Source organism: Chelonia mydas, chromosome 11 (genome assembly GCF_015237465.2).
Source record: "Chelonia mydas isolate rCheMyd1 chromosome 11, rCheMyd1.pri.v2, whole genome shotgun sequence".
Lineage (NCBI taxonomy): Eukaryota > Metazoa > Chordata > Testudines > Cheloniidae > Chelonia > Chelonia mydas.
This window is the reverse complement of record NC_051251.2, coordinates 15,760,268-15,786,838: the sequence shown is the minus strand read 5'-3', so window position 1 is coordinate 15,786,838 and position 26,571 is coordinate 15,760,268. Positions and strand designations below refer to the sequence as shown.

General features: G+C 38.9%; 1 protein-coding gene across 3 annotated transcripts in view; it reads left to right on the top strand.

Annotated features, from left to right (window-relative positions):
• DPP10 (dipeptidyl peptidase like 10) overlaps positions 1-26,571 on the top strand; it is a 427,741-nt gene that overhangs the window by 317,929 nt on the left and 83,241 nt on the right. For all 3 annotated transcript variants that reach the window (XR_006284806.1, XM_043525123.1, XM_037912763.2), the window contains exons 6-7: positions 15,766-15,818; positions 15,922-16,003. Coding sequence is in view for 2 of the 3 variants with exons in the window: in XM_043525123.1 (XP_043381058.1) it covers positions 15,766-15,818; positions 15,922-16,003 (135 nt within the window). In the remaining variant the exon portion in view is untranslated. The remainder of the gene's footprint in view (positions 1-15,765; positions 15,819-15,921; positions 16,004-26,571) is intronic.

The window sequence follows — 26,571 nt, the reverse complement described above, 5'->3', positions numbered from 1 at the left end:
CTGGAGAACAGTGGTTAGCAGCTGCTGAGCTGCAGATAGACTGCAGAATCTTTTTTAAAACTTCTATACAAAGGATTGAAATACCTTGAAGTCGATTGCCAAGTCGAGGCCTCCGTGTTAGAGTGTCCTCGAGAAATGTTTTAAGCACTGCTTGGTAAGTTGCCCTTGTTGCTCATTATGCTTTAAGCTGAGCTTCACTCTCATGTTCCAAGGGCCATCTACAATGTAACATACCTAAGAACTCATCATTTTATATGGAATTGAAAAGATCAAATGCACAGATGTTTGAGGTCACTTTGTTGAAGAAATATGAAGACATACAGCTTTTTGTCCAGTTTCTGTGTTCTTTTAAACTAGGAACAAATCTTCTCCGTGTTTTGTACATTAAAGGTTGTTAGCTGGGGTAGTGGGCAATAAATGAGTACTTCAGTGAAGGTGCTCAACCACCAGCATGCATTTAATCTTTTTAATTCTATTTATTGTCTGCAAATATAGCACCAGATTAGATGTTTCCTAGAGAGTTGAGTTGGTGTGAAGTATTCATTACTTTGTTACAATTCTTTTGAGGTCAACATGAAGTAGTCCCTTGTACTCAATGAATAAATCTTTTATCATGACCTTTTAATCACTCATCATGAAGAAGTCTTTTCTTTTGGACAAAAGGCTACTTCACATTGCCCTCATCAAAGGGGCTAAAATAACATAAAGCAGACACAACAGTGACTGCTACTGAAATATGTTACAATAGAAGAAAATTAATGTAGGTAGACCCAATGGACTAGGACAAGCAACAAGGACTATTAATGGGAAGTGCTGATATAGGGAACTGGCTGTAAGTTCAATTGTTGTAGACTGCATAGAAGAGGAGGTATTTTAGCTCTATTTTATAGTGGGATAGAAGGAAAATAATTTGATTCAGTTAACTGGAGCAGTGGCGTCAGCGACTCAAGTCCTAATGGAAGAGCGTAGAGGACTCCTAAATCACAAAGCTAAGGAGTTGGATGGGGCATGAGCAAGAACGAAATTTAACACTAAGATCTAAATCTATCTCCAGTTAGACTGGTGTACCTTATTCCTATGGGCTCAAGTCTCTTCTCACACTGGTGTAAAGCCAGTATAATTCCAGTGAAAACAATAGAATTTGCATTGCTATAAAAAACAATGGAAGTCAGAGCAGAATCTGACCATAAGTATACAAGTAAGTCCTTTTGACGGTATAAATCAAAGTTGGGATTCTAGAGGGCACAGTGAAATAGTGTACGTCCTAGGCCGGTGGGTGGGTGGGCTATAACAGTATGACTGATGAGATAGGAAGGGAGAACCTCTTGGCTTTCAGAAGTGGTAGGGAAAGCTGTACACAGAGCTTGAACTTCACACCAGGCAGAGCTTTAGTGACAGGCAGGCAACGAAACACACAATACCCAAGGCAGAATAACAGGTTCTGAGACAAAGTAACCCCATAGAGGTCCACACAAGTAACTCACTGTGAAGTCTCATGCAGAATACACATATGTTTTCACAGTGCTCACCAACATACACACTTCCTGCTGCACCCCATAGGGTGGCTCTGGGTGCCCTAGTGCCCTCAGAGGGCACGACAACGGATTCCATTTGTGCCTGGCTGGTATACGGAAGGTTCAAGGTGAGGAGAATATTTTGTGTCCCACCCATTATATTGCATGGTGGCTGGGCAAAATCTATCCCTGTACGTCTGTAAAGCACTTGCCTTTGGGATCTGTATGAATAATGATAATTTCTTGCTCATAAAGAATGTTTTCTAGATCATTAATGATTTGCTTCAGTGTTTTTTTTTAAATATAAATAACTTACCCAGAGTGAGAGGATGGGTAGATTTGTGAGGAGTGGAGATAAATACAGGTCTAAAACAGGGACACACTATGCCTCTATTTAGGTGAAACCGTGGGTCCAGCATCATTAAGTGCCCTCAGCATGTTAGGGATTTGCCAGAAAACTTTGCACTTTCCCTTCTGAAGAACTGAATTGGTACCAAGGAAGAAAAACTTACACTAAACAACCACATAAAGACCATCTAATGCACCTGCTCTTCCCCCCTCCCTCCAAACAGAACTCCACACAGAGAAATTAGCAGCACCAATACCAAATAACGCAACCAGCATCCATTGCCTTATTGCGGAAGCTCAGGTATTTAAATACTGGAGCTTCCAGTCAGATTCCTGGGGCAAATTGTTCTTCTGTTCTGCTTGCTCCTTTTATTCTCCATGAAGGCAGGACCTGAACCTGTGTGTTTCATGCAGCTTTCCTTCATAGGTCACAGCAGCCCTTTTCTGTGCATGTGTTTTTCAATTACCACACCCATATGTCTCAAGCTCCTTATTCCTCTCTACCCCCCCCTTCCCCCCTCCCCCCGCTGCTCATTTCTTCTTCCCCTTTGAGGTTATTTCCCTTTCTCTCAGGTGTGCTATTCTTTGATTCTATTGATTTTTCTCCTCTTTCATTCACAGCCTTTATTAAATTCTGTTCAGGTTCTTCTATATTTACTTTTTTTCTTCTGTACTCTTGTCTGGCTTTCCCTTCTTGGCATATGTAGCTCTGGCTCCTTCTCTCCCTTCCTCTGTGTTGCTTACTAGGACATGTTTTCTGGTTCAAATCTTTTCTTCCACTCACCTTGTTTCCTTTCTTCCTCTGTCCATCATATCTTTCAGTCCCCCATGGCACATGCTTCTTGCTGCTGCTCCATTCTTCAGCTCTCCTGGGTCTCTTCTTCTCCTCCCCATGTCATTTATAAACAGATATGAAAAGAGCAGCTGATATTTCCTAACTTACTGTTCCGACTGATGCCTGTATGAGCTGCATCAGCTGGAGGAGAAGATATGAAATTGAGACCAGCGCCTTTTTTCCCCAAATTGTCTCATCACATATCCTGATTTCCTTTTCTATATGATCATTTTAGAGCAGCTGCAGCTCAGTTCTATGCTGCAAAAACCAGGTGTTTTATTCCATATGCAGTGCACATATTAGTATATATAGCCTGGAAGAAAAAGTATTTCTAATTTAATCTGAGACTCTCACATTCTTTACACGCTGGGGAAAAATGTTTTGCCTTGGTAGGCTAATGCATGCTTCTGCAAATAATCCTGTATAAAGCAGTGTGCTCACTCAAACCGGTGCAACATTCTCTCTGCCTTCACACAACCTCCTTTACAGAAATCCTAGAAAGTATACAGCTTGCAAAGCCTGGGAACCACATCGCCCCATAGGCTGAGAAGGAGACTGGGCCTTGGCTCCAATCTCCATCTGCACTAAGAGAGAGAGCAGGCTGTACATAGCTCAGGAGAATGCTGAAGCACCATAAAATGCCCTAGGGGAGAATTGTGGCTTGGAAAACCGCAATCCCTCCTTCAGCTCCTTCAAGGACAATGTGGCTGTGCGTTGCAACCACCGTGGGCCAGTAACTCCAGAGCTGAGATTTGACTCAAGTAATATAAATCTCAAGGAATTAAAGATGTGCCCAAACGACTTCTTCCCTAAAGGATGCCTCCATGGAGTGGAACCCAACTAGATCAATTTTGGGGGTAGGGGGAAGAGGGAGCGTCATTTAAAGTATTGGTATCAAGTATCTCCTAAGCCACATTCTGCACATACGGCTGCGGCTTCAGTGAGTGAGTAACCTCCTAAATTGAAGGTTTCCATCTAAAATGGAGATAAATTCATGGTTTTGTCATGACAGCTGAATCCCCAGTTTTTCTTATTTTCCTCTTCTTCTATTCCAAATCAGAATCTGGCTCCTATACATGCATAGTATATTGAGGAGTGGGATGCTGTGCAAGAGAAGAAAACAGTCTGTATACAATAAAATATATTTTAAACATAAGTCAATTTTTAAAGTATATTTAAAATAGATAGCTAGAATGTGATGTGATGTAAAGTATTATATCTCATAGACAGGAAGGGGTTATGTGGAATTAGGTGGGGCCTGATTTTGATCTTGCATCAGTTTTACACCAGTGTAACATTGATTTCAGTGGAGTCATACTGGATTTATAATGGTGTAAGGTGAGTGAGATCAGAATCAGTTCCATATTTTATTTGTATTAAATCATCAAATAAGACTCAAAAAGAAACATATTTGACATAATAGTGTAACTAATAGAATTTCAAATGACAACAATGTATTAGGCTTTCAAAAGTAGTAATGTGAAAATTCTATTTTGAATAATTCACTCATCTTAAATTGTTATGTATTCAAAAATGATTGAGCCGCATCTCCACATATCTTAGTTTTTAAATTAGCAGTAAACATCAAGTTTCACAGCTATTCTCAACTGTAGCTTGTATAACATTATACTGCTGGTGAGTTGAGTTGAGTTTAATTGATTGTGAATTAATTAACACTCTACAGTAGATGTCTTTTTCTTGAGGTAATTAATCTTAGTGAAAAATGATACACAGAGCAGTTGAGGCTCCAGCAGATTTTCTAGATGTGCCTTTTTGTTTAGGCTTACTTGACAGCCTTTTTTCTTGTAGATGAATTAGGTGTCTAGAAATGACTCTCTCTTATATTTATTTTGGCTTGGCAGCATATAGTTGTTATGGCTGGCAATATTTCATACCCAAAAGTGTTAATACTATCCATAAATTATGACCAATGATATACAATGGTTGTTATCAATCATGACAAGTAATTTATCTTGATTGAATCAAATAAATATGATGCTTTGCAAAGTTATGACCTTGTCATTTAACTTCAGTGCTGCAAACACATCAAACCAGTTTGCATTAACTCTTCATAAATGCATATAGAGTTTTAAGAAATAAGATACTGCATCAATAAAGGCCACAATTGCTAGATAGATTAGATAGGCAGATATCAATACTATTCTATTCTATATAGATTTGTATACTGCGCTCATCACTGTAGTAACTGAACTTCGTCTTGCGGTGAATTAACCATGTGACTACACATCTGTCACGTGTTCTTTGCTCTCTCATTCTCTCCCTAATGGGAGAAGCATCTGCGGTGGAGTGTCTTGTTTTAGTAGAGTTTGTTGACGCCAATCTTCGTCCCCAAGCTTTAGGTGGTCTTTTAAGTCTCCTGAGCTCAAACCAGGGAGCTTGAAGATAAGAACTGAGACTTTGAACTTGATTCAAAATTCTGTGGGAAGCCAGTATAGAAAGCAAAAGCGAAGGACCAATTTGCTAGGCTCATAGTAGCCTGTGTTGATGAGGCAATGTGCTGCAGCATTTTGTAATAGCTGATGGTTTCTAAGTGTTGAAGGTTTCATGCCAATGTACATTGTATTTGCTGTAGTCCAACTCAGAAGTGATGAAGGCATGAAGAAATGAGGCCATGTCAGGATGGGACAGAGTCTCCTAACTAACTGATGATGATAGAAAATGTTACTCACAGATGCTGCTATTTGAGAATTTACTGTCAGTGAGGAATCTAAGAGTACGCCTAAATTATGGACCAAATTGGCCAACTGTGGATGTGTACTTTCGACCAAGAAGACTTCACCATGGCTGCATACTGTTCAGAATATTTCCTCTGATAATCTGCATCACCTTTGTGTTGCTCAGATTCAGTTGTAGCCAGCTGTTCACCATCCATGAGCTGAACTACTCCAAGCATTGTGCCATCTTGGTGGGTAGTTGTGTGGTCATATGTGATGAAGAATAAGCATATTGTTGGCACTTGACTCCACGTCATCTCACCTGTTCACCTACCGGTTGTATGTGAACATTGAAAAGGACCAGAAAGAGAACTGAACCTTGTGGGACTCCACAAGTAAGAAGTGTAGTGGTGGAGGTGCAGTTTCTCATAACTGTTCATTAAATGGGTCCCTCCAGGAAGTACTCAAACCATTTGAATGCATTACTCTGGATGCCTGCTATCCCTCTCAGGTGAAAAAGCAGTATCTCACTGTCTACAATGTTGAATGCTGAATGCCTGAATCTAGGTTTTACTAGGTCTAGAATGCCAATTCCTCTAATTAAATCTAGCTTCTCTATGAGCTTGCTCAGGAATGGCAGGTTTGACACTGGGCAGTAGTTTGCTAGAAATAATGTATCCATGGTGGATTTCTTTGGTGCTGGCCAGACTAGTGTTTGAAGGAGGAAGGGAAGATTCCTTCTCTGAATGGTGTTTTGGGCATTTCACTGTGGAGTGGCACCAATTGTTCATATCTCTCTTTCACCTGCCAGGAAAGGCATGGGTCAGAGTCACAATTCTTGTGTCAAAACTCCTTTAGTTTGTCAAGAACTTCTCGATGGGTGAATTTATTGAATACTGGGAATGCAGGTGACCTGTTGGTTGGTGGGCATAGATAGAGTGGACCTGAATATGTATGATTTTTTTCAGCGAAGTAGGATGATAATTCTATTGGCAAAATCTGATAATTTTTCTTGTCAGTTTCAGGAGATCAGAATAAATATGATGAGACTCAAAACTGAGCAGGAATAATGGTGTCCAAAGAGAAAAATGTCAAACCCCTCTTTTAAAAAAATGATATTGTGGAGTCTTTGTCTCTTTGGTCCTTGGGGGCCGGATCCAGCATTTACTGCTGTCATTGGAAAGATTCCCAATGGTTTCAATGGGCTTAGAGAAGGCCATGATCAACAGAACCTGATTGTGTGTCACTAACTGTGGCAGTTGTATTATTTAGAGAAGCCCCATTGCCCTCAATGTGACTAGTCATGAAAGCAAGGGCTACTCATATGAATAAGATTTACAAGTCTGGGTCCAAATTCCTGCTGAATAACACTTTCATTTGTTAACAAAACACAGTTGTTTTCTGCTGATCATGGCTTTGATTCTGCAAAACTTTTGATCCTGTGTTGTTATCACTGAAGCCTGTGGGTGCTTAAATTTAAGCTCATGCTGAAGTGCTTTGTTGGATTGGGGTCCAAGCCCCAGTTCAACAAGGTACTTAAGCATGTTCCTCACTTGGAATACTTAGTAGAGCCCAATTGAAATCAGTGGGGCTACTCGGGTGGTTAAAGTTAGGCATGTGCTCAAGTACCTAGCTGAATCATGGCCCATAATATTCATAGATAAACAAAGTTGAGCCTTTATTGATTCAGTGTCTTGTCTCTTAAAGCTCTTCATCCACATCCCAAGAGTTTATCCATATTGTTTTAATGTGCCTGCAGCTCTGAAGTTAAAATGGCAAAGCTCACTTTTCACTTGACATTGTATTCTGTGCACACAAATAACTCATTATAGGATCATAGTAAACTCCAACATTGGCACTGCTAAATTCAGTGTTTTTAAATCTTCTTTAATATCAGCTCCTGTGCTGAAGAGTGCCACAGAGTTAGGTTTGGTAAGCAAATGGTGCATGTTTAAAATGGAGGAGGAATTTTAATACAGCGTCAAGAAAAGGTGAATTTTAACTTCAGTGCAGATATTGATGACATTACTAATTTATTTAGTAGATAGATTGCAAAATGGAATAAGGATTCATCTATGAGCTGAATCCTTGCCTTGGGCAATAGACATGCTGCTACTAATTTCAGCTTATTAACTACATCACAAGTTTTACTAATGGAGAAGCCACACATCTTTTAACACAAAGGAAAGAACCGGATATATCATTTTTATTGCCTTCTGGAAGTTCTGTCTCGGCACATTAGGTACTGATTCCATTTTCTTTGCACTGTAATCTTTGCAAAGACACATATCCTTAAGTTAACGCAAAGTAAATAAGAAATGGAAGTTTGTTATATGAATGTTGATTTATTTTTTTGGAGCAGAAGGGTGGGGAGAAATTGCTGTTTGGAATCTTGACTCTGTAAAGCAAGGACCAGTTTCATGACAGGTTAACTCAGCTTCCTGAAGTAGAGAGACAAGGAATGAATCTGTCCTCAAGTGGGTTTGATATCTGCAGTTCATCTCCCAAGTGAGTGAACAAGATTAATGTTTTTTAATACATGAATTAGGTGTCTAGAAATCTCTCTCTCACACATTTATTTTGGACCTCAGCACGTTGCACAAATTGTGCTCTCATTTGCATTGGTGCAAATTTGGAGTAATTTAAACTGGAATCCCACCTGTGTAAATACAACAAAAGTGAAAGCAGACTGTGGCCTTCTGGGTGTAAAACATTTAACGTACATAATGAACCTTGTAAAATGTTCCTACTTTAGAGGAATGATAAATATCTGCTTTTTTCCCTTGTTTTTCACCCAAAGGGAAACAAAGTTATTTGTCACAATTACCATCTGTTGTGTCATTTCATCTTGATCTGATTGCATCATCAGTGTGATAGTACAATATACTTAACAATTCCAGCATACCTTTGACAGTATTTCCTTCATGCCAGTCTCATACCTGTCTTTTATTTTGCTCCTTTTCTATTCTCTCTAACCTGTTGTTGTGTACGTGTGTATTATTTGTAGTTTATTGCTTATGCTGGAGACTTCTATTTTATTCCAATTGCCTTTTCTCCCAGAGTCAAAACATGAAACATTTTTTTCCTTTGTCTAATAAAAGTAAAGTACTTGGAATGTTGTGACATTTTATTCTGGATTAGATGCATACTGGTTGAGGCTCCATGACCTGTGTTATGCATGCAGAAGACCAGGCTAGATGATTATAATGAACACTTTGTTCTTAAAATCTTTTAAATTGCACATAAGTCAATAATCAAAAAAGTTTTTGAAATTTTAATTGTAACAAAAAATTGAAAACGAAGTCACTCTGTCACTGCTTCTACAAGCACATCAACAGCTACAACCAGCGTTCCTTTATATATGTCAATAACCAAATCAATATGATAACAGCACAGTCTTCTTACTTCCGTACTGTGTAGATCTTTCAATGGTGAGTGTTCATGGATGAATGAAGAAGTGAATATTGTTAGAGAGCTTATTCCTTCACTCTCCCACTTCCCTGGTCCTTCTCGCATGAACAGAGAGCAACAATACCCGAAGTCCAAAGGTGCAAACAATTCGATGTTTATTGGGGTGAACTTCCAGCAAGCTTAAATACAAGTTCCTTTTCCTTATTTTCGAATCCCAACTTACTTCCTGTTTGCCCCTAATTTATATAGTAATATTCTTAGCTATACCTTAACCAATCATTCTACTGAAATTTAACTAACCAATCCTAACATATTGTAACATGATTAGCTAACCAATTATATCCCACCACCTTAATTAGATTACACCCAGCAAAATTAATTATACAGCAGACAGAAACAATCACAGGACCAGACAGAGATTATACAGACAAACAATAGCAAAGTGGGAAAACAATACAGAAGTGAGGATTTCACATCCCAGCTATTGATAAGTGAGTTCTTGCCAGACAGGATGCTATCAAACTAAGTTTCCTTTTACATTTTCTAGGCACTTCCCTTTCTTTGGAGGTGATAGGAATTATCAGGACAGGATTGTATTCAGGACAGGATTGTATTCCTAACAGCCCAATAGCACCTTCTTTCAATGTGACTAGTTTGGAATGTGAGGATGTGACTGTTCGCTTCCTGGCTTATAGCTGCCTCTGCTGCTTAGCCAAAGGCCTTAGCCTAAGAACAGGGCCTCAAACTGTCACAGTAAGAGAAGGCCCTTACACCAGCAGACAGTGATTTTGATTCTTTCTTTTATACCTCTAGAACTAGCCAAGTGATAAGAATACCCCTAAATTCTTAAAGTACAGGCCTTTACAGACAGGCCTGAATATCTATATCCTAACAAATATATTTTAAGGTAGCTTTTTTAGCTTTTTTGTTATTTTTCCTTTTTACAGTGTTTTCATTCCCTGTATTTCTTAATTCCTATTCATTTTGCAATATGTGCTGCAGTAACGATGACTGTAAAAAACAAACCTCTTTTAGTTTTAGATTATTTTTCTTATGTGAGCTGAGCTCAGGAAAATTTAGTTCTCTCAGCTGAACAGTCTAACAACCAAAGTTTGTAACTCTGCAACAATAGCATCAGTCATTTGCATTCTGTTGGGGAGGAGGACAGTGTTATTTTCAGATTTGTGTTTTTATTATTGGGACGACATGCAGATTTTATGGCAATAAATGCTTTCTATAACTAAAGAAAATTAACTATTCTCTTTAAGGCAGAAATTATCTGGCTAGAATTTACCTTTGTGTGACCGGAGTGTAAATATTACTTATAAAAGATCTAATAACCCACTGACCTATAGTAAAGATCTTCATAGCTTGGTGCCTTTTTACTTGAGAAACTGCTTCTCTCTCCATGCCATAGGGTCCCTGTGGAGATAAGTGGCAGTGGTCATGCTGGAATATGCTGCTGGTTTAATTTTGTAATGCTATTTGCATTGCAATTTTAATTAACAGGAAGAGCACTAAGAGGCCCAGAATAGACATTCTTCTTGTTGTTTGGTTAAATCCACATAAAATAAAAAAAATAAATAGTGGGGATACTGCATATCAGACATCTGTCTCATTTAGTTGGAAGAGGAAGCTAAACTTTGATATGACTGGAGGAAATACCTGAGAGCACATGAGGCATGCTGATTTTAACGTATTTATTTATACAGAGCCAGATTCTGCCACTCTTACTCATACCAAGTGCTATCATGCCTTACAAGTATTCTAATTTAAATCAAATGGGAGAATTCACTGTGTGTGATAGAACTCAGGTGGAGTAAGAGTTAGAGAATCTAACTCAAAGTGCATATGCACACTTTGTACAAGTGTTTGGGTAGGGAAACAATTAAAATATAGCACAGCCCACTTAAACAATTGAAAAAAGAAAAGGAGTACTTGTGGCACCTTAGAGACTAACCAGTTTATTTGAGCATGAGCTTTCGTGAGCTACAGCTCACTTCATCGGATGCATGTCATTATGCTTCTTAAAGTAAATAAGGCCTTAGTAATGTAATCAGGGAATGCTATAGAGAATAAAGTTAGAATACGCAGTTAAAGGGTACTTGGATTCCCCAAAAATCTAGAGTGCCTAATGTTGTGATGTTCTGAGTTTTGTCAGTTCCCATTGATTTCCATGGGAGCTGAGGACACTTATCACCTCACAGCTGGTGTTGTTAGTTGGGTTCTCTTAGCTGTATTTTGCTCAAAAACTCCACTGTTGAGAAATGTTCTAAATCAGTCCTTTCAACTGAATATTTCCTGGGGTACATTACAGAATTAGTGGAGCCATGAAACTGCACTTACATTCTGTTAGACCATGCATTGAGCTCCATGACAATAATTCATTTTTAGGAACCCCGGCAAGACTAAGATGTACCTTGACACACAGAAAATAAAGGGCATTGCTAAAAACTAGGACAATATGTTGATTGAAGGTTCAGATCATAATTGATAAGTTTTTTTATTGTTGACTCTTTGCTGAATAATAGATTGTTGTCCTAATGTGTTTTGACTGGAGCTGTTTGTCTTAAAGCTGCTTTTTCTTTTGGATCTTTTGTAATATTAGGTTTTTTAGGTTGATTTCTCATACATAAATGCAGAGGAATTTTTCCCCCATTGTTGAATGCCCTCAGATGAAAGCCTGTGTTTACAAATTGATGGAAGACTCCGAAGGGCTGTTTTTGAGAAGAAATATGTAATATTCAGTAGCTGTTACATGTAGAATCCACAGCTGTTACTCAGTGCATAGTGGTGGGAGAAAAAATAAACAAAATATTCAGAGGGGGCATATGCTATCTATTTTATCTAAAAGTCCATTTTCAGAGTTTCTAAATCAACATTGCCAGATGATGGGGGGAACATTTTCTAACATATCACAGCAGACATGTCCAATGTCATTTATTTGCCGTAGACCAGTGAGCCTTGGCAAGCATACATCCCATACTGGGACATGTACATTTCATGTTCCCACTGTAATATCCTCATAGGGGCCTCTCTGAAAAATACAGTAATGTGGTTGAAAAATGCAGGCCACTGTCCTTTCTTCACTTTCCCCCAGTGAATAAACTGATACAAGATAAAGACTTGAGCATAATGGTGCAGAGATGATCCGACTGTATTTAACTTTTTAAAACACAAGTAAGGTTGCATTGCCCCTCCCTCTTTGATCCATCTGCAAGAGGCTCTCCCTGCTTTCCCATTCATCCATTGCCTTCCTTATACATAGCAGGACCTTCTTCTCTCTGTTCTCTCTATGTTCCTCCCTCCTTTTCCTCAGTATGCTTTTCTTTCATCAGATACTAGTGAACTTTGCTTCTGTGAAGTCCGTTAGAATTACTGCTAAGGTAACTCAGGTGACATGTTTGAAAGGTTAATCATGATGTAGTCTTTGAGCATGCTTTGTAGCCACCACCCCATAATTACTAGAAGGCAGGGACTATAAGAAATGTTTGGGGATGCAGAGGTGAAAGGGAAAATCAGATAATTTAGCATTGAATCTTACAAAGGGGATGAAACAACCTTCACAAAGAAAGCTATACAGGGTCAGATTCTCTGGTCTGTCTGGGCTGAGCTTAATGCAAGTCTGGTGAGAGGGGACAAAAATAGAGTTAAGCTATCACTTCACCCCGCAGGTCCTGGGCCTGTCTGGTTGCCAATCCAGTCTCCAGCATAAATAAAGCCTACCTCAGAGCTTCTCTGATTTATGCTAGCTGCTCTTGATTCCAAAAGGGAATACGGATGTCCCAGCCATGCCCCCTTTTCCCTGACCACTCCCCATGTGCCGAGTCAAGAGAAGAGTGGCCTAGAAGCCACTGCATCATCTCTATACAACCAGAAGATTCCCTAACATCAGTGAAATCTTAAAGGGGCTGGTTAAGCCAGCATTAGGCCTCCACAACAGTACAAAGCAGTTGGAGCTGTCTGAGGATATAACTCATATTATAGCAATGAGAGTTTAAAGAGTGAAATCACTTTGAACCTCCAAATATTTTGATTCTAGACAGTGATTTTTTTAGTGTGTCTGGCTATTAACAACTAGTATGAACAACCAGTCATCCTATTTTTTATTTATGAATTGTGCTTCTTTTTTTTTAAAATTAAACAAGCATGAAAGATTCAAGCAAAATGACAAGATTCCTTTGTAAATAACCTTTTGTAATGTCAGTTTCTTCCAACTGTAGGAATTATTTTGGAGACACCGATACTTTCAACACAAAGCTCATACATATTTAGATCAAGATTTTTAAGTAACAAAAAGGAGAGGGAATTAAATGGAATATAAAATACCCTTCACTTTGTATGTAATAATAGTTTGTGTTAAACCTATCAATCAAAATAACTTTGTAGTTCTACATCTCTTCCTAAAACATACTCCACTTAACACTTTATTTGGTACTTATTGTGAAAACATACATAACTGTCTTAAATGAAATAAAGAATATTTGATATAAAGGTTACATAATTAAAATATTTTAAGTTCCATTCAATTGTTTTAAAGAGTTATTGATGGGGATAGCCTACTCATACCATACATGTTTTTCAGTATCATCTTGCCTATCTTTTGTTTAGTTTTCATGGAAACAGCCCTTGTTCATTACAAGTTCATCAACTCTTATTCCATATTCTTCTCCTGGTGCTATAGACTCTCCAGACACCAAAACTGATAGATTGATTGTTTTCTATGGGACTTCTCATAGAGTCAGGGTGTTTGTCCTGGAAAGGTCTGTCAGGAAAGGTGACTGAACTAGGCCCTAAAATGGCAGCAGTTCCATTTCCAACCAGATATCCTTAGTAATGAAGAAATGTGGGGAAAATATAGAATAGTTTGTAAATCTGCTGAACAATTGCTTCCAAATTGAATGTTTTTAAAATTTTCCTTGAGGCATCAGCTTATATTTACTTATAATGTAAGTAGCATCCACAGACCCAATAAGGTAAAATGGGAAGGCTGGCATTGTAAAGGATTTGAGGTTCTTATTGGATAGAACAATCTTTCTGGATTTTAATATTTCACTAATGCTTAATAAATACCCTAAACGGTTATGTGTTGATATGTGTGGTCAGGGAAGGGGCTTAATTTCTGTAGTTTCCTTGGGGGAAGAAAAGGACCCTTATATTTAATTTATTATTTGAGTGGAGATAGGAACCTGCAAGGAATTGTAGCTTCCCTAAGAGGAATGGTGTCTCTATGGATCCTTTAATTAATTCTCTGTTGGAATTCAAAGGATACCCAGGAAAAACAAAATTTGAAAATATGGTTGTCACAATGAGAGCAATCTCTCTGTTTACCCAGTTGGGATAATGCCTTTAGGGGATTTGAGTACTTCATAAGACATTGCATTTTTAATCATATTCCTGTTTTATTTTTAAAATTCAGTATCTCATGAGGTATCCCACTCTCCCAAAACAACATCCCAGTTGTATTAGCACATTATTCTTTGAGGGAGATGGCTTCATAGTGATATCCACATTTCCAGGTGTCCTTTTCTCCCATGTTCCCTTTGGATTATCGTTATTGTTTTATTATGATTAGATTTAAAGCTATTATATAGCACTTCTCATCTGTAGATCTCCAAACACCTCACAAAGGTTGGTAGATATCATTATTCCTATTTCACAGAGTGGGAGAGTGAGTCACAGAAAAGTCAAGCCACTTTCTTCAATATCTGAGTTGAAATTCCAGTGCCCACTGCAGCTTTAGGTCTGGTGGTCCTGTTTTAGCCTTGCACAGTGCAGAGATGACAGTTCCAGAAAGTTTAAACCAGTATTGTTATTTCACACCTTTCAAATGTTAATTGTGAAGAAGGAGTAGTTCATAACTATGTTTCCTACTATGTTTTTCTGTTAATTTTATTACAATAGAAATCTAAGTTGTTCATTCATTGTCAAATGCATGCAAATATCTTAGTGGTATAGAGAATATAAATGTTATAAACCATCTTCTTGAGATTGATTTCATTTGTTTATCTAGTTACTTAAATGTAGTCCTTCTTTTTTTAACTAGGAAAAGCCTCTTGTGTTTTATTATCATTGTCTATCTGAGGGTTTATTTTTCTTATGAGGACTGACAAAATAAGTGTAACAGACTTTAGTTGACTATACATAGTAACATGATATAACCCTCAGATACATTTCAGTGTGGCTAGGTAGAGTTTTACCAGCCTATTTTCTTATTTCACAGTAGATGTTTTATAGCATCTTTGCATTCTGATTGTTCAGATAAAAACCCTTTGCTTGATTCTCATTATGTAACACTATCTCTCTCTCCCCATAATCTTCCTAATTTTCAACCCTCCAATACTCTTTGTAGCAAAACACAACACTTCTGTCTTTAGGAGTCAGTTAATTTAGCCTAAATGAATACTTTTGTAGGAGTATTATTCTGTACCTGTCTGTTCTCCTTGCTATTATATCGTTCCCAATTAAATATTCTGTTTGTAACCATCCATGATGGGCTAGTCAGGTGGCTGTCATTTGACATATCTGTGTCCACTAAAAGTTACAGAACTGACGGGGAGGTCCAGACTTAAGCCTTGGTTTTGACTATAAATTGGTATATATTTGTAAGAGAGAAAATATTTTCTTCCTAGTAATTTGTATTGTTTTCTCAAACAAGGGAATTATTTTGCAGTAGGGGAAAGTTTGCCTGATTTTTTTGCATGACCATTTTGCATGGGTTTAGTGATTGATGAAATTAACTAACCATACTGTACATTTAGAACAGTGGGGTACACCCCAAACACTGTTTGTTCTTCATACTGCATTCAAACCATATTTCAGACCTATTAATTATAATTAATACTGACACAAACTTTAATTTAGGTAACAAGGAAACAAACGTATGGACATATTGGAAGACGATAAATATTGGCAATATAATATGTTCTTCACACTGAATGAGAGCTATAAATACTGGATCTATCTTTCTGTCTTGTTACAGGTTTTTCATTATTCTTACACGGCTTCATATGTGATTTATAACATACATACAAGGTAAGTCATTTTGTTTTTTCAATACAATATGATAAAGTTTCAATGTTTAAAAAAATGTGGTGGTATTAATGTGTTCAAGTAAAAATGTTTACATTTTTTCAAGGGAAGTTTGGGAGTTAAACCCTCCAGAAGTAGAGGATTCAGTTTTACAGTATGCAGCATGGGGTGTAGAAGGAGAGCAACTGGTAAGAAGAGTCATTTAAAATGCTATGTTAAAAATTGTATTGTAATAGATTGTGCTAACACTCCACCCCAGACAGATTACTGACCATAAAAAACCAAAAAACCATAAAGGGAAGTTTCTGTTATTGTAGATTTATTCAGACTCGGGATTATAAAACCTGCAAGGTCCAGTCTTGTTGTTGCTTTTGGCCCTGATTCATAAATTCATGTTTTTAAGTCTGTTCCTATTCAGCCAAACACTTAAGTATGTGCATATGGATGGCTTAAGCATGTGTTTTAAAGTTAAAGTAATTTGCTTAATTACCAGTAATTTGTTGAATCACAGTCTTTTGCCAGGACTAGGTAACCCTATGAGAGGACTAGGGTTTGCAGATGAAAAAAGTTTTCAGGTGCAAAATCTGTGAAAATCTTACATACAATGCAACACATTTGAGACCCAGAGTGGATCTGACAAACAAAATGAAAATGCATTTGTTTCAGTTTCTGTGTGAAATTATTATAAAGATCAGTTAAAATCCATAATAACAACAATACTTTGCACTTCTATATTGCCTTTCATCCAATAATCTTAACACGTTTTACAAATAAGTATTAAGTTTACTAAATCCCACAGAGTAAGCAAAGAAGAAAAATCTTGATTCGAGAAGCAGCATTAATGTTAATCTATATTTTTGGGTCTCTTATGTGAGTGGATGCATAGAAGAGGAAGATTTAAGGAGAATAAGGAAAACTCAATTCTCAGAATGAAGAAATCACACAGTCCTAGTCTCAATGATCTAATAGTCTCATTACTGCCTTTAGGCATGAGCCTGCAGCCCCTTCATGCACGGAACTTCAGTGAGAATTCTGCATGCAGATTGGTTATAAATTGGCCACTTGGAGAGGATAACCTGTTGCTTGTGTCATTAATCAATATGGTGGGAATGGAGACTATGCCTCTGGTTGGGATCCATCGCATTAAGCACATGGGGGTAGGAAGCCAGAATTAATTACATTAATCTGGAACATGCTTGGCATTCTTTAATAATTAACCACACTAATTTATCAATAACCAGTCCATAATGACAAGATTGACGATAACAAATACGTAAGTTATTTACTAAGCACTGCACCATGTACATGCTTAACAAGGAGGTAACGTGTGTTTAAAACTTAGTAGGAATTTAAGTGTGTCATATTATTTTTTAACTGCAGTTCATAGGAAGATTTCCAGTGCTGCATTGTGCAGTAGATTAATGTGTTAGAGCATAAACAAAAAAACTGTAGGTGATGATTGCTGCTAAATCAACATTATGTGTTCCTAAAATACATCAAAAAGAGTGACACATTTAAAAATTAAAAGTTAGAAAAGTAACAGCATGGAATATAGTTTGCCTAGATTGTCGCATTATTTTATACAGACTAGGACAAGAGCTCAGAGGAACAGCTATTATTTGAGTCGTGACATTTTTGTGGTAAAATTGAAAAAAGTTTGCAAACAGTTTGGGAGAGCAAACTTTTACTTAATTAATGTACTTTACTATCATATAGCCGTTCACTTGGAAAATTGTCTTGGAGCTCACTGTTTCAAAATGCTATTGTTATCTCTATTAACAATGAAGACACCAATCCAAATGCCCTTAGTTTTATGTGTCATGGGATGTAGGGGAATCTGAGGGGCTTTTTGAGTCTGAATTCAGATTCAAATTTTGAAAAGGATCTCTTGATTTATAACCTGCTTTTTTATAGCACCCAGCACCACAGTGATAAGTGCTTCTCAGGTAAAATAGATCAACATAAAAATATACCTAATTAACTTCATGGAAGTGCTCATCTCATTTTTCTTGAGTAGTGCTCTCTTTTTGTGGGGGAAGGAGGGAGGTACCCAAATCCAGTTATGGTAGGAAGGCTTTATCAAAGAGGAGAGTCTTGTGATGTGCCCTAAAGGGATTCAGACACTGGACTGGTCTAATTTCTTCTGAAATTCTTTTCCTCAGCCATCTCCCCTCAAACATTTTGAATCAATAGAATTGAAACCTTTGGGGGTCATCCTTCAACTGGTATTATATTGTTATAGTTGAACTGAATGGAACTCCATGGAAGTCATGGGAGCTGACTCTGCTCAGATATCCCCACTTGGTAATTTCTATTCCAGTGACATGGGGCCAGATTTTAGAAAGTATTTAGGCACCTATATACGTAGATAACCCAACAGGGAAATTTGCAAAAACTCCTAGGTGCCTCATTTCAGTGGAAGTTAGGCAGCAAGGCATTTTCAAAAATCCCATGAAGTGTCTATCTCCATTTTAAGGAGCATAAGGTCTTGTATACATGGGACAGCAATGCATATTGGTGGTGTGTGATTTCTAAAGCTCATTAATATGTTGCACATTAATTGATCCACGTCGACCATGCTGGTGGAATTAAAAGCTTCCTAGGGGCATGTCAGCATAGAATTGTTTCAAATAGTATTATGTTAAAGCGCAGTAGGGAACTTTTAGATCACACCAGCAGGGTGTGAGGATCTCATGGGTCAGGAACCAGGTTCCCAGGCAACATTTGCATCTCAACCATCCTCAGGCATTTGCTAGTTACTGTGGGCTGAGTGGCTAATATAACCCTGGTTCCACCAGAGGCACTACCCCTGGGTGTCCTGATTGGAGGAGCACCCAGCCCTGTCAATTGGTCTGGATGTACTATTTAATCTAGAAGGAAGCACAGGAAGTTGTCCGTAAAACTGGATGACTTCTCAGCTGGCTAATGCATCAAACCCTGCCTTCTCACCTGACTTCTGAGCTGTGCTATCCTGACCTGTTGTTGGCTCCTGCATCCGTGACGTGTTCTTGTTTCCTGCCCCAGTCTTTGACTCATCACCCCGGCTTGACTCCCAACTCTGAATCCAGCTCTGGCCTTTGGTCAACTCCTGACTCCTGCTCTGACCGTTAAGGTTAACCACCCAAGTACCAGTTGTGATAGTTTTCACAGGCCACTCTAACTCCTCTGGGGTTTGCTCCATGGGGAATGATGGAACCAGCAGAGCTCCCCCTCCCCAAGAAGTGCCAGAATCGCTGGAGTGGGTTGTCCACCTTCAGGCAGACAACCTAGAGATGCGGGTCCAAATGACGAAGCTGACAACCAGAACCCAGATGCTTTGGGAACAAGTACTTCAGCTTCCCTCAGAGAACGGTGTGCTTCAGACCCATCGCCCTCCAAACAAGGACTGTCAATTCCCGTGATAGAATGCTTCGCTGGGAAACATCAGAGCTTCTCAGGGCCCCCCCTGTTCTTACTTCACCCACAAGTTTACTCTTCCCACCAAGCCAAGATAGGCCTGGTAATTAGCCTGTTGACCAGGGAAGCATTGCACTGGGCCTTCCCCTCACTGGATGGTGATAAGCCATTGCTAACCAACTAGAATGCCTTCCTACAGTTGATTTCAACAGTCTTTGATGGCTTCCATCGCATCCCCTTGGCCAGGAGCACCCTATGGAAACTCTGGCAGGGGCAAAGGCACAGCTGCCTCCTGTGCCGCACAACTCTGTTGACTCACAACCGATACAGAGTGGAACAAGGTGTTCCTGCTATAGCAATTCTGATAGGGCTTGCGGTAGAAGGCTAAGGACGAGCTGGCCTGAGGAGATTGGATGCCTTCATTGACCTTGCAATTCAGATCAACAATCGGTTGTGTGAGCAGCAGGAGGAAAGAAGAGGGTCATCACAGCTGCCTGGCCCGTGCCCCAGTTATCACATCCTGCACAGCACACCGAGCTGATGCAGGTAGACATGGCCCTTCAGCAACTGAACAATGACATTGCCTTAACCTATGCTTCTATGGGAGTGAGCCAGGCCACCCCATCTTCTTCTGCCCTATGGGAAACCCAACCCAAAGGGATGTGGAAAACAAGCAGGCACAGGCTCAGTAAGAGGGGCTGGCCTGGGTGTCATGACAGGGTATACTCCTGAGACCCCAGCTCCAGTTTTCGCCAAATCGCACATCCGTTCTCACCGCTTGATTCCATACCTTCAAGTGCTGACCTGGCTGTGCATTCCTGGACAATCCCGACAGTTTTCTATGCAATGGGCCCCCTTTGACTCATGAGCAGCTGATAATTCTATGAATGTGATCACATCACAAACCCTGAAAATCCCCTTAGAGATCACCTCTGCCCTGGACTCAGTAGAGTCCAGTAGAGACAATTGTCTCAGTAGAGACAATTGACAGGTCCCTCCTATCCTGTGGACCAGTGACCACAGAAACCATGCCTTTGGAGGTTATCATTCAGACACCCAGAAACACTGCATTTACTGTGATCCTCTCCCTGCACTTTCCCCTGAGCCTAGGCATCTCCTAGATGACCCTCCATAACCATCTCATCCACTGGTAGGAGTAAAGAGTCAGTTTTCCCTTGGAGTTCTGCTGACGGCATTGTTTGGTTCAAGCATGTGGGAGGCACATAACTATCCTTAGGGGGACTCAGTCAGGGATGACTGGCCTGGCAGGGTCTCCTGCCAGCTCTACACCCCAATTCCCTTCTAAATATGGTGACTTTGCTGATGTATTTGAAAAGAAAAACATTGATTCCCTGCCTCTACAGAGACAACAACTGCCCTGTAGACTTGCAACCCAGAGGGAAAAGTCAATGTGGCCATATTTATGCCATGTCAGAGTCTGAGCTGGCCACCCTATGCATATACCTCCGGGAGAACCTGGCTGAGAGATTCATTCACTAATAGACCTCACCTGCCGGGCCACTAGTCCTCTTTGTAAAAATAAAATAAAAAGTGGCAGTCTCTGCATCTGTGTTGACTACTGAGCCCTGAATCAGATAACAATAAAGAATTGATCCCCAAACCATTGGGCTGTGTGGCCTGAAAGTTCATGAAACGAGACTGGGGAGCATATAACATTGTCGCATCAGAGTGGGAGATGAATGGAAGACTACCTTTACCACTATGGCCATTTTGAGTACCTTGTAATGCCTTTCAGTCTAACAAATGCTCCTATCATGTTCCAACATCTTGTCAATGATGTGTTTTGGAACATCCTGGACCTGTTTGTAGTAGTGTATCTTGATGATATACTTGATGACAACCCTGAGCAATATAGTGTACATGTCCAAGCCATTCTGGAGAGACTTGACCAACAAGGCCTATATGACACGATGGAGAAGTACACCTTCACCCATATCTTCATAGAGTTTCTGGGGTTTATCTTGTCTTCAGAGGGTATCAAAATAAGCCCATGTAAGGTAGTAGTGATCTGTCATTGGGCAACACCCTGAAATATCCAATATCTACAGCACTTCTAGGGCTCTGAAAGCTATTTCTGTCAGTTTATTCCAAGGTTCTCTGAGCAAATCATACCCCTTACCTCTCTGCTCTGTGAGAATACCAAGTTCCTTTGGTCCCTGAGGTCCAGCATGTCTTTGAGCAACTAAAGCTCACATTCACCACCACTCCCATGCTAGCCCACTCCTGTAGCACACAAGCTTTTATTGTCAAAGCAGACACCTTCAACACAGAATTCTCAGCAGTGCTCTCCCAAATGTACAGTACTCAGGAGGTACTGCATCTGTGAGTCTTCTATTCTAGAAAGCTCATTCTTGTGGAGCAAAATTATGAAATCTTAGATAAAAAAACTTCTGGCAATTAAAGTCACCTTCAGGGAGTGGCACCCCTACCTTGAAAGGTGCTAATTATCCAGTTCAGGTTTACGATGACCACAAGAACTGTTCATTATGCAGGGACAAGGTCCTCAATCAGCAACAACTTTTGTGGGCCCTATTCTTTTTCCCATTTTGACTATATCTCCTACTCCCTGGGATCACAGAATGACAAGGCTGACGCACTGCTCCAAGAGGGAGAGTATTATATTAACCCAGAGGGGTCTAATCAAGAGACCCCCTATATCTTTAAGCCCTAAAACTTCCTGGGCATGATGCTCTATCAGGATCTTCCTGCCCTAACCCATGCAGCCTCTACCATATGGACTCACCCCCCCGATGAACAGGAAACTATAAACAAGGAATCACGTGCCATCCAGAATGGGCACGAAGGGATGCATATACATTTCCCGCAGACTCCCACGAGTTGCAGTTCTGTTACCATTCCATGATTTCCCCCTGGTGGAGCATTCCAGTCACTCCAAGACCCAGCACTTAGCATTTCAATTTCTTTTGGTGGCTGTGAATGTAAATGACAACACAGGCATATGTTGCCTCCTACTAAAATGATTGTTTTGTAGAAGCCTAATAGCTTTTCTGTCAGAATTTGGTGCCCTCAGCAAAATCCAGGATTATCAAATGCTATGATTGGAGATGAGCTGTTATTGTGCTTAAAGGTAACTTCAGGTTATCTGTATAGAGAAAAACCCATTATCTTGTGTGTAGAAAGAACAATTTATTGCCAGTATATTAATTGTCTATTCAGCTTTGCCTCTTCCAATGTTTAGAAAATATTAGAAAACTGCAAAAAATGCCCTCTCAATCATCAAGATGTAAGAGGGTTCCCAAAGCAAATAGGCCTAATATGCCTAAGATTTTACCTTTAAAACAAACAAAAACAAAAAACAAAAACAAAACAACTCATCCTATTTTCATGAGCCTTTGTACCACTTTCAAAGCCTTCTGCCACTTTACTCTGTGTTCAGCTGGGTTTGTCCTAGCTGTAATGCATGTAGGTTTATTTTTCCTTCCTGCCTGACAGTGATTTGCATGTATCTGCTGCCACACTACAAAACTCATAGATATTTCAATTATTCTTTGTGTCACTGTATTAATGTGAGAGACTATTTATAATTTCCTTCCTCTGCAGAATGTGAGCTCTTATTGTGGTTGTTAAAGCATTTTTTCTACACAATAAAAAGCACCATCTCAAACAAGTCTACTGAAATCATATCTATTTTCAGTTATGATCTGGTTGTAACCTGAAGCTTGTGCCTACTTTAGCCAATGAGAAGTGTGTGGGACTGCTCATACACTTAAAGTTAGACATATGCTTAATGGGTGCTGAATTGGTGCCTTAGTGGGAAGCTTAATTTACTTTATCAAGTAATCTAAGTTCAAAGTACAATTAACACGCAATTTGGTAAACTCAATTTTTGGAAGAGATTTGCTTATAAATTTTATTTCATCATAATTAGTACCGTGAGAGACTTGACAAACCCTCCTGGCAAAAATGCTTCTATTTTAAAAGGGGGAGGAAAAAAAATACTGTTCAAGTTTGTGATCCAAATGGGAGCTTAATTAATGATGATGAAGTAAACTCCTAAATAAATATATTAAATATGCTATTTTAATTCTTATTTTTCAAAGTCTTTTCCTTTTCTTGACGTGCTGCATTCTTAGATAAAATAACCTAGAATCACATACTGGAATATCAAAGCCTCTTTTTCATCCTCCCTTTTAATCCTAATGAAGCAAATGACAGTAAGAATGAGAGCAGGACAAGGTGTGTTTTTTAATTTATGCTGAAAACCAAAACATTAATAAGTGTTTTAATGACCTCCCTCACCTTCACACTGCTGCATTTATTTTCTACACCAGGGCTGGTTTTGTGTGTCCAGAGTAGACATGGGCACTAAAATATTTTCTTTGATCTAGCACTTACAGAGAGTAAGACTAGAGGTCTTCCTACACTGCTGACAAAAATGCTTCTGAATTACTCACGCATGTGTATTGTAAAATATAAATGTTTGCACACCAATCAAAACTCTTTAATTCAAACTGTTCCTCAAAAGGAAAATTTGAAGGATAATTTTATTTCAGATATCTACTGAGTTCGTCTCCATTTTTCAGTGATTAATTTCTGCTGTCTGCTTAGCCTAAAAATAGAGGAAGAGAAGGGAGGAGATGTGTTCTAGATGTATTTGCTGTAGTTTAAATGGTATTCCATATTAAAGGAAGCTTCCTGCATTTGAGATACAGAAATGGAGAGAGTGACAGGCAGAAGGTTGGAAGATGGGTGAGAGACCTGTAATTCCCTTACAACAAAGGGCAAGGGTGGATGGATTGTTTGTTACAGAATGAGCTGCTATATCAGTAAACTGCTTAATGATCACGCATTCAAACAAGTGTATCTGTGCAGTAAACCTGCCTGAGTGTAAAATTTGAAATACAGTATATGGGCTGAGGTTTGGAAAGTTACATGTAGCCAGTCCTCTGAGAGTAATTATCTTGTTCCTGAGCTATCAGAGAGAAAATGTTAATTTGAGAACATTGTGTACTGTGCATGAGCAGGACATTATTTCCCCACATACTCTTTTTTAGATGTTGTTAGAAATAGGTCCAGAAGGTCTATCATGAGAAGGTCAAGAAAGAAAGGGGGATGATAAAAAGTCTTTCTTCTTTTCTTTACTCTGTTATCTCTTTGGTTTAGTTTGTGACTTGTATGTTGATTCAATATATAGCCTGTACATCCATTCTATATGATAATAGCATGTATGTACACACACACTGTTGAAATCTAAACTAAATAGATAGACCTGCCTTTGTATTTGAAAACTAATGCTAAATTATATGGCCTTCTAAATTATAAGGGTTTTTTAAAATTAAAAATTATATAGCGATTCCATGGGATAACTGATTATGACTTTATCCCATGTAGGCCGCTAGAGAAAGAAAGAATAGAAATATCTCTGTGTTCTTAAACATCCTGTACACTGTATTGATCAACATGTACCCAGCATATCTGAATTTTCAAGTTCTTTTTTCCTGTTAACCATATTAACTGCAAGTTTAGTAGTTTGACAATTTGTAGGACGGTGCTGCTGTGCTGCTTGTACAAAAAAAAAAAATAGTACAAACATGTAAGAACAAAATCAGAAAAGCTAAAGTACAAAATGAGTTACCGCTAGCCAGGGGTATAAAAGGCAATCAGAAGAGGTTCTATGAAGTACATTAGGAGAAAAACGAAGGAAAGTTTAGGTCCACAGTTTCTCTGAGAAAGCAAGCTAATAACACATGATATCAAGAAGACTGTGTTTAATGCCTATTTTGTTTTAGTCTTCACTAAAAGAGTTAATTGTGTCCAGATACTTAAAACAATAAATAACAACAAGGGGGAAGGAACATAAAACAGAATAGGGAAAGAAGAGGTTAAAGAATATTTAAATAATGTATTCAAGTCCATTGGGTCTGATGGCATTTATCCTAGGGTACTTAAGGGGAATTAGCTGAAGTGATCTCAGAACCGATAGCAATTATCTTCAAGCACTCATGAAAACCTGCGGGATCCCAGAGGACAGAAGAAGGGCAAACATGTTACCTATCTTAACAAAAGGGAACAAAAACAATCAGGGTAATTATAGACCAGTCAGCCTAACTTTGATACCTGGAAAGATACTGGAAGAAATTATTAATCAATTTGTAAGGTCCTCGAGGATAATAGGGTTATAAGGAATAGCCAGCATGAATTTTTCAAGAACAAATCATACCAAACCAACCTCACTTCCTTCCTTGACAGGGTCACTGGCCAGGTGGATAGGAGTGAACGAGTAGATGTGATATCTTGATTTTAGTAAAGCTTTTAACACAGTCCCACGTGACAAACTAGGGACGTGTGGTCTTGATGAAATTACTATCAGGTGGATGCATACCTGCTTGAAAGACCATAGTTGGAGTAATGATCAATGGTTTGTCAAACTGGGAGGACATATTCTAGTGGGGTTAGCAGGGATCAGTCCTGTGTGCAGTATTATTTCATTAATGACTTGGATAAAGGAGTGGAGAGCATTCTTATAAAACTTGCACTTGAACCTAAGCTGTTAGTACCTTGGAGGACAGGATTAGAATTCAAAACGACTTTGATTAATTAGAGAATTGGCCTGAAATCAACAAGATTAAATTCAGTTAAGGCAAGTGGAAAGACAAATAAGAAGGACAAATTAAATGGACAAATAGAAGATGGAGAATAACTGGCTAGGCAGTAGTATGGCTGAAAAGGATCTGGGGGTTGTAGTGGATCACAAATTGAATATGAGTCAGCAATGTGACATAGTTGTGAAAAAGGCTAATATTATTCTGGGGTATACTAACAGGAGTGTCTTATGTAACATAGGGGAGGCAACTGTCCCACACTACTAGGCACTGGATGGCCTCAGCTGAAGTACTGTGTTCAATTTTGGGCACCACGCTTCAGGAGAGATGTGAACAAATTGGAGAGAGTCCAGAGGAGAGCAACAAAAATGATAAATTGAGAAAACCTGACCTTATGAGGAAAGGTTTAAAAAAACGTGGCATGTTTAGTCTTGAGAAAAGAAGACTGAGGGGTAATAAGTCTTCAAATACATTGAGGGCTGTTCTAAAGAAGACAGTGATCAATTGATTTCCATGTCCACTGGTGCTGGGACAAGAAGTAATGGGCTTAATCTGCAGCAAGAGAGATTTAGGTTTGATATTAAGAAAAACTTTCTAACTATAAGAATAAGTAAGCATTGGAATAGGCTTCCAAGGGAGGTTGTGGAATTCCCATGACTGGAGACTTTTAAGAACAGGTTAGACACGTGTCAGATATGGTCTAGGTTGACATAAACCCGCCTCAGCATGAGAGACTGAACTAGATGACTCTTAGAGGTTCCTTCCTGCCATACATT